General features: G+C 35.8%; 1 protein-coding gene across 1 annotated transcript in view; it reads right to left on the bottom strand.

Annotated features, from left to right (window-relative positions):
• Positions 1-14,344, bottom strand: part of LOC149551581 (copper ion binding / methyltransferase) — a 284,272-nt gene that overhangs the window by 131,628 nt on the left and 138,300 nt on the right. The window contains exon 4 of the mRNA XM_089787094.1: positions 7,595-7,689. Coding sequence (XP_089643220.1) covers positions 7,595-7,689 — 95 coding nt within the window. The remainder of the gene's footprint in view (positions 1-7,594; positions 7,690-14,344) is intronic.

The following is a 14,344-nucleotide window of genomic DNA, read 5'->3' as shown; positions in this document are numbered from 1 at the left end:
TTAATGTAGATAAACAAAGAGATTGAATTACCCAATACAAGAGAATTGATCGAATTAAACACAATGATTTCTCCAATTCGCAATATGATGGTGCTCCAATTTCCCAGATCCGAGCGAAGTACTACAGGCAACGGAATAGGGTGAGGGTTGAATCCAACCGAAACTGGAATAGCCAAGTAGGGAAGATCTTTCACTTCTGAAATAGCGAATAACAAAGAACTCCAACAAAAATTTGCGATACAAAGAAACTTATCAAAATCACATACCTACGAGGCTATGACTACCTACAAGCTGTGATTTAATACCCGTCGAGAAAAACCTTTCCAAGGGTGTACAAAGATAGCCGACGGCAACACTTACCAACAAAAACTAAAACAAAAATGGGTTAGAGATATACTAAATAAATCAGCCCATTAACAAAAGTTTGATTAATAATTTATTTTCTGACAAGGACATTACAGATGCATGGACTCTTGGCAGGGCAGCGAATGATTGCACTTTTTGATACAAGTGCCATGCATAGTTTCATTGACTCCTTTTTTGGTTGCCAAAAGGGGGATTCAATTGAGGGTTTTGAAGGATAAAGAGTCCAGGTGGGAAATGGTTACACCCATAGGTGTAAAAAGATGATTTCTGAGCTTCCAGTGAAGCTGAAAACTTATGCATTTAAGGCAGATTTCTATGTGGTGGATATGTGCAGCACATATATAGTTTTTGTAATGGCATGGTTGCATACACTTAAGAACATTTGCATCAATACAAAGACAATGGAGATGAGATGCATTAAGGATGGCAAAGCACAAGTCCTTAAGGCTATCAGGAACGATGATCTTAAGCATTTTTCTTTTAGACCTATGCAACACTTGGTTCATCATGAGCATGTGATATATTGGGTAGCAGAGTGCAGCTTGTTGCCTACATTGGATAGTACAGATAAGCCTACCTACTACCATGACATTCAATAGTTGAGGACTAAACACTTTGGGTTGCATTTGAGTGGACTCCTTAGGCACAAGGGTTCTTTGAAAAGTTCAAGGTGATTATTACTGCATGTTCAGCTTTAGCTTTGTGATATTTTATGAGGTCATTTGAGCTGCATTGTGACTCCTCGAGTGAGGGCATTGGAGTATTTTTTTAACCAGATCACAATCCCATAGCTTTTGGGAGCAGGAAGCTATGGGGTCCTAATAGTTCATTCAGTGTCTATGACAAGGAGATGCTGGCAACCATGCATGTTTTGGCCAAGTTCAGACAATATTTGGATGGCAGAAAAATTTGTATTAAGACAAATTATAATAGCTTGATACATTTCCTTAGTCAGCCGTACCTGAATGAGAAACAACAGAAATGGGTTAGTAAATTGCAGTCCTATGATTTTGACATCTCCTATATTAAGGGTACACAGTGTTGTAGTTGATGCCCTTTCTCACAAACCCCACTTATGCTTGATTAATGCAGATTGGAGACACTTGATTATCGCAGAGTATGTCAGAGATCAGTGGGTAGCTTCCTTGAATACCATTTATACACTCCTCACATTTTCCTCTCAAAAAACTTTCTTACCAACCTATCATATAAAATAATTAATCAATGCACTTCCCTAAATACCATGTTTATCGTATGGGGTAAATAGATTAATGCATACAGACAACAAACAAGAATATGTAACACAGCAGTACTTCTTTTATTATTCGCATATCTGCCGAAGAGATTAAATAGTGCTTACAATGATGATCCAAAGTTGTACATATACCATTCCGAAGAACCTTCCCGAAGGGGCCCATCGGCTACATAACAATTACCGACGACATCAACCTGTCAGCTACACAATACTTACCAATGATATCGTCCCATCGGCTACACAATATTTATCGACGACATCATCCCGTCGGCTACACAATTTACCGATGACATACCAGATGTCCACTTTGTTTTTCCAAAACAACTACAGACCACCATCCTATCTTTTTTCTACAACAAAACTCCACACGAAGAAAAGATGGTTCTCAGTCTTTAATCCAAAATAGCCAACAATAACAAGAACACTCAACTTATGAAATATACCACTTAGTCATGTGCTAAAGTTTGAATGCCCAACCAGAATGACATTACAAAATCTTAAGTTGTCATGCCACTAATAGAATGAAAGAATAAGTGAACTTGGTTTCAAATAAGAAACTCCCAATTATAAATAATGATATCATCCATAAACATGGAGTACATGCATTGAATGCATATTTAAATTACCCACCATACACACCTTACGCCATAGTATTGTTGTAATCGCTTGACATAGATAAATGTCATGCTAATAATAAAGAGCCCCAATATAATTCTCTTTCAAGATTATTCCAATTAGCCACAAAAACTAAAATATAAATCTCCAATGATTATTTCAACTGGACTTTAGGAAACTCAAAAATGAACTGACAATGTTAAAAATAAAGATTGTATCACATTCAAAGAACAATCCAACAGCTCGAGCTCGCAACCAAGCAGCTCGTTCATGCAACCAAGTAACTCAAACAGTCAACCAAGCAGCTGAAACATGCAACCAAGTAGCTCAAGAAGACAACCAAGTAACAAATGAATATAACCTTTTGTGTCATACTTCCCTATTACCTTTGAGTAATCCTCCAAAATTTCTACAACCTTGATCATCACCTTTGAAATGGGTATGGCTATGTCATTTTATTGAATATTGAAAATTAATGCTTAGAAGAAAATAAAGCTATTATGGGTGCTTTGCGAGTTTCTAGATGCTAGGGTTTCTTCTAAAAATGTGCCCCCTATTTCTCTTGATCAAGGATGATATAGCTCCAATAGTCATGGGCTTAAGGCACATGGTCATTTGGGCCTATGCAAAGAGGCAAGGGATGGGGTTTGGCGTAAAACCTATGGCAAAGGATTTCTAAGGCAGAAAAGTGAAAAGCGTTCTGGTGGTAGGCTTCCTAGTTGTAGGGCGCTCCAAGGCACTTTTGCCCTAAAAAAACCCCTAAAGCAATGGTTATTGCATGATATTGCCTATCTACAAGGAAATAAGGGTTGCGCTATACTTCCATGTCCTCACCATCAGACTAGTGTCCAATACAACTGCAAGAGAAGTGAGGTGCCTAAGGAGCCTAGCTATCATGTTGGAAGACAAGTCTCCTTTTCTCAAGTGGTTGGTGATGCAAGTAAGGTTGCACTAGGACTTGGGCAAAGTCCAAACTAGTCTAGGTGAGTTCCAAGGCAAAGCCACTTCACAATATGGGCCAGACCATAAGGTAATAGGTAATGGACTCTCCAATCTACCTAACACTTCCAAACCCCTTGTTCCTACTCCCACATCCACACTCACCTAACTTCAATTTGACTCCCTATCTTCCTTCAACCTTCACGAGCACCCCCCCGAGATCTTTCCACAACTACGGTTACAAGGCATCCAAAGAGAATTAAAGAGGCATTAGACATCTTTTCTAACATGTTTCCAACTATTCCCAAGGTTACAAGTTTGTATTCCAGTACCCACAACATGAAGTTGCTCATAGGCCTAAAACAAACCTAGTAGAATTAGGCCTCCAATCTCAATTTTTTGCAAATAACTTCAATTTTCTCCTAAACACCATCTAAACTAATTTGATAACTAGATACCCCTTTGGAAGCTCTATGAGATTCCAAAATTGCATGTTCTAAACTGGAGTTCACAACAAAAAGCCCCAAATTGCCCAATTAATGAGGGTTTAAAGCCAAATCAACTAGGGCTTACCAAAATTCATGGTTCTATTGGCAAACCAATTGAATTAATTGCTCACACACTTAGAGGACACAACAAACAAACCTTTCAACTCCAACCATGTCATTCTACACACCATTATACCACTACATCTATATGTTGTTTCACCTGGCTAGTCACATGTTCATACCTAGCCTCAAAATGATTGCATTTTGCAAAGGCTTGGCAAGTGGCAAGAAAATTGGTAATGGGGTCTTATAATACACATGCCTACCCCTCTTTCTGCAAAAGATTACAAATTTACAATGGTGGAATCAAGAGGAATAGGCCATTCTAATAGAAACTCTAGGTACAGGCTAGAACAAGGCCATTGACAAAAACAATTTGTCAAAACCCACAAATCCAGCTATAACAATCAATCAATGTATAACAATTGAATGTAATAACATGTACCTCATCCTCGATGCATTTCCAAATATAGTTATTCAAAGCAAATTGAAAATTGCAAAGGAATGGTTACATACTAGTTATCACAATCAAGAAATTTCACACCAAAAAATATTGCCCAGCTTCATTAACATTGCAAAATGTCTTGCCACATCCTTAAATCATCATGGGAGATGAACAAAAATCCATTACTTCATCTTCAACAAAATTGCAAAAGTGGTATTTTTGCAATTTTGTAACTTTTTAGACAACTTACATCCAAACTAACATATGACCCCTACTAACATATCCAATTGGCCCAAAAACATGCCAATATCAACTTTACTCCCTCACTAGCCCAACATTCAACTTTGATTGCTCGTTGACCAACGTTGACTCCAGTTGACCAATGAGCAAACAATGCGCAATTGATGCAAAAACATACCAAATGATTACAACTTATTATGAAATGACTCACACATGCATAAAACACCTAAATGGATTCATCTGATAATCAAACACCAAAATTTGTGGGAAGAAATGGCAAGATCATGCATGATGCACCTGCATCAGTCGGTGTGGAGAATGATGTTGGTGATACCATGCAGAAAAGATCGCAAGGATAAAATGGAAGCCGCGTGGATTGAACCCCATGAAGACATGTTGTTGGCATTCTTAGATGAGGACACTAAAGAAGAAATTACTAGAAAAGTAAAAAATTCAAACAACGGGGTTTGATTGGGAGATTTAACGGTTTTCGACCAAGTTTGGGTGCCCTCCATAAATGGGTTTCAGATAACTAGAGCCCCGTTTTAGAGGGGAAAGTGCATATTTTTCCTGGTGCTCAGAATTTGTTTGTGGTGGTCTTTGATAGTCAATAAAAAGAAAATTGTGCGTGAATTGCATTGGACTTGGGAGAACAAGTATATGCTGCTGCTAAAACCCTGGCACCTGTTTTTTACCCGTCTAATGAATCCTCTGATAAAATTCTTGTATGGGTAAGACTCTCGAATCTCCCTTCACAATTTTGCTGTGATCTCTACTTTGAGCCTATTGGGAATTCTCCAGGTAAATTTTTGGGGCTAGATGAGGGATCTCAAGAATTTTACCATACAAAATTTTCTCTCATCTTAGTTCAGATGGATCTTTCGAATGCTCCCCCAGCTGATTTATCCTTAAAGCTGTCCAAGGGTAATGGATACAATCTGTAGATTATGAAGGTATTTCGTTCAGATATAGAAGGTGCTTTCAGACAAAGCACACTGCAGCGAATTGCTCAAAGAAGAAAAGACATAAAGATACCTCCTACTGGAACGATTGTCCTACACATTTTCCCTACACAAACCCTCAACACCCTCATCTATTAGTTACCCAACGCTTGGTAATGCCAAAGAAACTATAGGTGTGTAGTGAGTTCTTAATGTTTCTTATTTGAACAAAAATTAAAAGATTTTAACTAGGGTCTGTTCAAGAGAGAAAACAAATGTTCTGAGCCTCTATAGTCTTCATATTTGTGCCATGTTAAAACAAAAAGGCAAATAGCCTAGGCCTGAAATTTTGTTTGTTTTTTCACAAAATAGTTGTCAATCTTATGAATCTTACTGTTGATCAAAATATATATAATTTTCCTGAAGGATTTTAGAGGTCAACTATAGTCGAGGAGCAAATTATAAACCATAGGCTGATACAGCATTTGAATTGAAATTGTCTTTATGAGCTAAACTGTCCACCTCCATCATTTCCTTCTTTGACAAGTTAATCATATTTATTGAGAAATTTGGTGTAGAGCATAGTGGTTAGATTTATATTTATTGAGGGTTACATCAATTCTGAATGTTTTGTTTGTGGATTGTGATAGGGTTTTAGTACTTCTATATTTCTAGTATTCTAATTGAAAGCATTTTTGAAAGGTCTGAAAGAGTCTTGTAGCTTGGTTAAAGGGAGTCAAATTATGAAAAATAGCGCAACCCATAAAGGGTTTGTGTGGTTTCAAAGGCTTTAATTCGGGATTGGTGGCAAGGGCTCCACGTCTTGATCATGCCCTATATCCCAATAGGTAGAATGCTAGGGTTTCTGCTCCCGGACCTTGCAATGGACACTGCCCCTTGACACCGCTAGGGGCATAATCCCCAAGATCCTATGAAGAGCATTGCCCCTTGACCATGCTAGGTGCTGCCACCATAGATCCCTACTATCATTTGCAAATTCTCTCTATATCTTTGAGCTATTAAAATGCCTATAAAGTAAAAAATTAGTATGTTTTTCCTTTTTCTGTGTTCTGATAATTCAATTTTTTCCATGAATATTTCAGATCTTTAAAAGAAAATCTTATACTTTTAGTTTGCCAATTTTTTCCCCAGAAGATTTTTGCCGCTGTGGAGATAATAATGGACATGAAAAGGTAGGACAATGTTCTAGTGGCAAATGTTTAACTCTCATATATCCTTCAGTCTTGACCTTCCAAGGCCATTAAAATTTGAAAATGACAAATTCTTTGGGCCTAAGTCTCATAAAAATTTGACAAAGAAAAATTTGAAGAATTGTGACCGATACACAATTTTATTTTGGTTGTGACAAATTTGGCACCTAGACCATACAGAATTGACATTGAAAAAAAACTACTTTGGGAAAGATATCTGCCTGAATTAATAACTTCGGGTACAAAAAGAAGCAATTTTCATCAAAAACCAAGGAACAATAACCATGTAATGCGTGATTAACTGGAAACAATTGACGACCCTATGGGAATTAACAAATTTATACAGAAACCAAATTTCAGAACAAGACCCAGGAAAAAGTAAACAGTCTTTAAATGAAACAAAGTCGGAACAAGCAATGCAAAGCAGAGTCCCTGTTCCAGTCTTCGTAACCAAGTTTCACTGCCTATTCTGTACACTATTGAAATTAACAAATTTATAAAGAAACAAAGTTTCAGAGGAAGATCCGGGTGAAAATAAACAATCCAAAAGAGAAACAAATTGAGAACAAGCAATGCTAAAGAGAGCCCTAGATACAGTCCAATTAAATAAAGGCACTAGTATTTTCCTATATGCTTGAAGTTCCCTTCACCAGAGTTTCACTACCTCTTCTGCCTCAAAGTATATCCAAAACACATCAAAATATCAAGTGAATGCTCAGAAGATATGATGTATTACAGTATTTCATCTTTGTTCGGGAAAATCTAGCCAATTTCAAAGAAGTTTCCTGTCATCAATGTTCCTGGTTCCACAATAGAATTATGTAAAGACAATCCACATTATCAAGTGCCCAGTAATTAGCACATACTAGTTTTATAACAAAGATCAACAAAAGCAAATTTCTAGAGAATGTCAATGATGATAGAGCTATCGAAAATGAATATGGATTGGCTATTAAAAATGGTACAACAAAACAAAAGGGCAGCTTATAGCTTAAGCCATGGAATATGAAAATATCAACTTAAGCAAATGATACCTCGCAACAGATTCCTGTTGACATACGACATTGCTTTGGAAGGTTCCACCAAGTTTAAATTTGTAATTGAATGAGACCAAAGATATCGTAAAGACCTGCAATATATCAATGAATTATTCAATTCTGAAGCTAGATATCAAGCTCAACTAGTGTAACAATAAGCCACAAGCAAGCAGATAAATAAAGAGGCATTACATACCATCCTTGAACAACAATTTTCTTTCCCAATTCTAAAACAACATGCCTTATTGCAACCCAAAGGTTGATATCAAATATCACATTTACAAATGAGAAACTACATAGATTTGAAATGACTCAAAAGAGCAAGAGAGTGATCAAATATTTACAAACAATTTAGTTTTTCCGCAATTTCTCCAGAGAAAAAGACAATATCCAATGTAACAGGTTATTTGTTACAAAGAAACCTTTCCAGCAAGTTCCAAATGATAATTTTGATAGATCTAATTTTGATACTGCTCAAAAGTCCTGCAATGCATTAGGGTGCAGCATAAATATTTATGCAATGCCACAATGGGTGGATCTAACATTTAAATAAATTAACTCCTGATTTACATGATCTTGAAAGAATCCTTTGACATACATGTCGTCCTTACTGTGTACCTAAACTTGTTGCATAGAAATTCTTCAAAAACTTCCATTATAATATATTTTTCAATTAACACGTGACCTTGATGTATATGTGGACTTCAGTTAGTTTCGTCTCTAAATAAGCAAGTGGTAAGAAAGTGGAACTGTGGAATCAGTGCATGGCAATGTTCGGTTCTAGCTGGATTGTCAAGTGACTGCCATATATATTGTACACAACTAAATTCATTTCACAAGCTCCACATTCAATCCGACCATCATTTACCTAGGGATGACTGGATCTGCCAGCTTTGTGATATGGAGGTGGTTGAGACAGCGGCTTGCTTCATTTTCCTCTGCCCCATCTACTGTAAGATCAAAGGGAGGTTCTATTGCTTGTCTAGAGGTGCCTTGCTCTCTATCTTCAGAAGGCCTTGAGGCTTTGAGACCACTCTTTAAATCAGTGTTTCCCCACAAGACCACACCTAGATCAACTCGTCACCTCATTCTTCATGGCAGTCCCTCCTGCGCAAGGGGCCAAGCGGCCTCATGTCCCCCGCCTGAGCCCCTCAGCATTGTGCGTCCTCACATATCCTCCATGCAGCTATGGCCCTTCTCCCCTTCTTCTAGAGGTCTTCAGCAACAGCCTGAGTTTTCTTCCTGCCCTAAGGTCTAGCCTTCTGTTCTGGATTTCTGTTTGTTTCCTTTTTCTCGGACACCATTTGGTGGTCCTGCTGCCTTCTGGCCCCAATTTGTACTTTCGGTCCCTTAGGCCCGATTGTGGTCTCTTGTTGGACATTAATACTTATCTTAACGTATCTAAGTTGCTCGAGGCAGCTAGTGGGGTGGTTCAGTTTCTTTTCGGTTTGCGAGCTCTTGCTTTTGTTGTTCTATATTCTTTCCCCAAACACCCTTTGGTGCTCTTTATGTAGGCTTTCTCTTTGCTGTGTTTTTACAGTCCCTTGGACCTTCTTGTTGGTCTTTTGTTGCACATTAATAAGTTATCTTATCGTATATATAGTCCCATTAATACTTAAAAGAAAATAACATATTACAAGGGATTATAAATGGATGGGATTTCTACAACAATTTCATTTGATAGTTAAATGTATAAAAGCAGTCACCAATATTGTGACAAATATGTTGTCTAGGCTACCCATTTTACCTATGGTAATGGTAACTAACTTGAAGCCTTTTTAACAAAAGGGGCTTACATTGAAAAAAAAAAAAATGCACATCATAAAGACTTTGGAAAAATACATGAAATATTTCATATTGTCAAAAGTGAAGAAAAATTTTATCTTCAAAATTGGATACTCTATAAGTATGGAAAATTATGCATGCATAAAGCACAAAACTACCAATGAGGAAGGTGCATACCACCAAAGCAGTATGTCGTTTCAGGTGTCGCTAAAACAGTGGCTCACTTGTAAAATTATGTGTTTTGCCTCTAATCCAGCAATAAGTAGCAAAATCTATTGGAAGGCCATAGATGAAAATGCAATAGAACTTGATCTACCTCCTTTTATGAAGATATACCAATTTCTTATTTATGAACACCTAAAATTCTATCAGCTTCCCGTGGTCGATGAAGGACAAATACGACCCTGCTTATAAGGTTTGGGTGTGGAAGAAAAAGCCATACTTTCAAAGCTGTATGGTTGAAAAGAAGAAAGAAACTCAAAATAGAGTTCAACAAAACAGGGAAAAATAGACAAAAAAGTAGATGAATTGAGTCAAGTAAAGTGGTATTGTTACATCCCTTCCTTGTGAACATTTTTATTTTATTACCGTAATCACTATTTCCTATGAAGCGTGACAATGGCAATTTAATGGATTTCAGTTAATTTTGGTTATGTTGATTTACTAATGACAATAGAAATGTATATTTTATTCTAATAATGAAAATAATATCAGAAGGGATTGTATTTTCTTATGTGGAAAATTGGAAATGAATTATTAGTGTATATTTATGTTACTCTAATAGCATGAGAATATTTACAATGACATGGGTATCTAATCCTTCGATGTAAGTGGATGCAAGAGGAGAACCATCCCACGATTAGAGAAGAGTATCATCAGCGTAAAAGTGCACGAGTATTTATTTGTTTATTCCTTTGGAAATATATATATATATATATATATATATATAGTATTTCATTTTACCTTGTCTTCTGCATTTGGCAATATTACATTTTTGTTAATGTAATCTCATACACACACATTAACATATAAAGATATTATTATTATTATTGTTTCCATGTTGCATTCTCATGAAATTATTTCCGAAACAAATAGCAACCAAATGCTATGCTTTGTCTATGTCTTTCATCGGGGGAGCTCTTCTCAGGGTCGCCAAGACTAACTCCCTCTTGCCATATCGACAAGGAGATACCCTTGCCACGCCCAAGCTAAGAAGCTAGGGGTCGCCTAAGCAAGCTCATTCTTTCTCGCTTGCAATTTTTTGGGAAAAGCAGCATGTGTGGGGATTTTTGGTGTTGAGCATCATTTGATTTGTCTTTTGCTGCAACTGTTGCTATGGCTTTGAGCTGGTTGTTATTACATGCTACTCAATTTCTCCTTGATCATAAATAGCAAGAAGAACACATGGAGCAGACTAGAGTCATGGGTTATTGAAGCAGAAAGCTTTTGAATAACCAGTATTGGCTTTACCGGATTTCAAAAAGGTATTACAGTATTTCAAGTGGATTGTCATACAAGTAGGAATGCAATTGGAGTTGTGTTAAGCAGATAGACCTGTTTCTTTTTACAGTGAAATATTGAATGATGCCAAGAGAATATATTTGGTCTATGATCAAGAGTTATATGCCATAGTTCAAGCTTTGAAGATGAGGATACATTTCATGTTGCCTGAGGAGTAGTATTGTATACTGATCATAGAGCATTGCAGTATTTGTGTAAAGGAAAATTAAACCAAAGGCACATGAGATGGGTTGAGTTCTTGAAGAGTTATACTTCTGTCTTGAAGCATAGGAGGGGACAGTCAACTAAAGTCATTGATGCCTTGAGTAGAAGAAGGAATTTGTTCACATAGATGAGGAAAGAAGTACTTGAATTTGATGAATTGAAGACTTTGTATGAAATAGAACCTCATTTTGCAAAAGCATGGAAAGCTTGTAAGGAACCTGAAATAGTTGATGGAAGCAAGTGGTTAGTTTATTTCATTAACGATGGTATGTTGTTCAAAGGAGTTTAGTTATATGTACCTAGATGATTAATGAGGGATAACCTGATTAGGAGAAACATAGTAGAGGACTTGCACAATAAGTTCGGTAAGTGAGAGTTAATTTTGCCACAAATTTATAAGGATGTCAAGAAAAAAATTTGAAGTTGTAGAATTTGTCAAGTTGCTAAGGGTAGTAGTGAGAATATGAGTTTAAATACATCATTGTATGTACCTAGTAGACCTTGAGAGTATATTAGCATGGATTTTGTTTTGGGATTACCAAAGACACAAACAGGTGATGATTCTATATTTGTGATGGTGAATAGGTTTTCTAAAATGTCACATTTGATTCCTTGTAAGAAGACATCAGATGCAGTACATGTAGCTGGCTTATTCTTTAAGGAGATTGTAAGATTGCATGGACTGCCGAGGCATATAATTTGTAATATCCCCCTCAGTAATGAAATCTAATATCAAGATATAATATGCACTTGGTAAATTAATTATATGTTTGATTAAAATGATATTAAGAGAGGATTAAATGATTATTAGATAAAATAATTATTAAACAATTAAATAAATAAGTATTCATATGGGAAAGCCAAATATAAATAATAATGAATACGTTATAGCTTTAATAACAATATAAGAATTATCCGCTAGACTAATCCAAAAAATATTAATATCCCTTATGTAATATAATAATTCCTAAACAGATTGGACCGATGACAAACAAGATATGATTGGACATGTCAAGAGGACACATCCCATCAAAAGGGGACTACGGGTATTATGAATACCAAATAGACAAGATACCAAAAGGGATAACTAGCATCACCGAAAAATATAAAAGAAATCATAAACTTCTCGCCAAATGGAAAACACATTTTGGAACATATATTTAATTACTTATGTATCTAGGGACCCACCGCTAGCAAATAGAGTGTTAAAGAAATAGGTTTAAATAGGACATGATATAAGGATAAGGATAAGAAACAAACCCAAGGAAAAGAAAAGCATTGAACAAAAATATAAAATAAGAAAAGTATACTAAAGGATGATCACAGAGTAAGTTTTGACACATGGAAAATGATTTATTAAACCATTCACTTTACCTTGCAATAATATCCAACGTGGGCACCATAAAATCAGTCAATGGGAATTGTTATTCAACATTGGTAATAAACCCAAGGTAGGGTGAGATTATATTACCCAAAACATGTATAAATGGCATTCTATTCAATAACCCAAGAACTAATATAAGATCAGATCTGAAATAGAAGATTAGTCACATTTATTAATAAAGAAGATATACATTAAAAAGAAAACAAGACTTAGCAAATGTCAATGGAAGGTTAAGGGAATAGAGGGATTAAAGGTCATAAGGAAAGAGACTTATAATCATATTCATTTGGGACTTCTAAATCAGAATTATAAGGGAACCATCGAAGATACAAAGAAAGGGGTCAAACATAAATTGCAGCAATAACATAAGGAAGACAAACATAAAAGGTAACTAATGTATCTTATATATTTAAGTCTTTTTTTAATTTTTTAAATGAATATATCATGGTGTTATATATATATTTAATTCATTTAGAGATATATGAGTAAATTTACACATATAGAGCATTCCGAAATTTTTAAGAAATAATATATAGATGATCATTTGTATGTAATGTGATGTTGATTTTATATTTTATACACTTTTAGGTATAATATGATTTTTATTTATTGAATAATGTGAATATATTTTATGATGATAATCAATATAGTTCCTTATGTGACGAACATAGGATCTTGGATAATATTGTGTCAGTCTATTAGGCTGACACCATGGAGATTAAGGGAATCTCTATCATGGAGTATGTGAGGCATTAAGGTCTCCATTTGACAAGCATGACAAGGATTAATAGACAACCTCTATATGCCAGAATATTCTAATCATGTCAACATATGGATATGTGATTGGCTTTGGACAAAGGATGTCCCATCTAAGAAGACTCTTAATGGGAGCGCTCCATGAGAAGACGGTGGAATAGCTAAGGTTTAGGAAGCCTGATCTGGAGATGTCATTAAGTTTGGGGTTTAATTAGAGGGTAAAATTATATAGTTAATTCTGTTGTTATTATAAATCTAGCATTTATTTTGCAAGTATTACTTGTCCCAAAGATAACCCTAATAGTGGGGACATTACATAATTTCAGACAAGGATAGCAAGCTTGTAGGGTATTCCTAGAGGACCCTTTCTAGAAAGATAAATACTGATTTGAAGTTTAGTTCTACTTTTCATCCACAAACTGATTGACAAACAAAGGTAGTGAATAGGAGCTTAGGATATTTGTTAAGGAGCTTGGCTGGAGATAAACCTCGTAATAGGAATTTGGTTTTAGAACAAGCATTCTGGTGAATAGGAGCACAGGAAAGACACCATTTAAAGTAGTTGTTGGCATGAGCCTTAAGGGAGTTCGGGAGTTAAGGGATCTTAAGCAGGACGACAAAAAAAAGTGTTGAAGCAAAGGAATTTGTGAATTTTATGAAATCATTAAATGAGAAAGTTAAGCATCATTTCGAAGTATGAATCAAACGTACAAGAAAAAGGCTGATGGGACTAGGAGACATAAGGATTTCTCAATAAGAGATGAAGTTATGGTTCATTTGAAGAAAGGAAGATTTCCGGTTGGGACTTATAACAAGTTGAAGATGAGGAAGTTTGGACATTGTAAAATCTTGAAAAAGTTTGATTTAGAAAATGCTTATGCAGTGGAGTTGCCTAAGGATATGCATATTTCACCTATATTCAATATTGCAGATTTGTATGAACATCATGAAGATGATGTGTCTTTGGAGTATGATTCAAAAGTGAAACAAAAATATCCTAACAAGTAATTGGACAAGACAAAAAAAAATTGAACAATAGAGTTGGAAGGAGTACAAGAGGTTTTAAGTATAGTGTCTGATCAAGTGGAAGGACAGAC

This window comes from Cupressus sempervirens, chromosome 6, assembly GCF_028749045.1.
Source record: "Cupressus sempervirens isolate cs-2001-9-10 chromosome 6, ASM2874904v1, whole genome shotgun sequence".
Lineage (NCBI taxonomy): Eukaryota > Viridiplantae > Streptophyta > Pinopsida > Cupressales > Cupressaceae > Cupressus > Cupressus sempervirens.
This window is presented reverse-complemented; position numbering and strand designations above follow the sequence as displayed.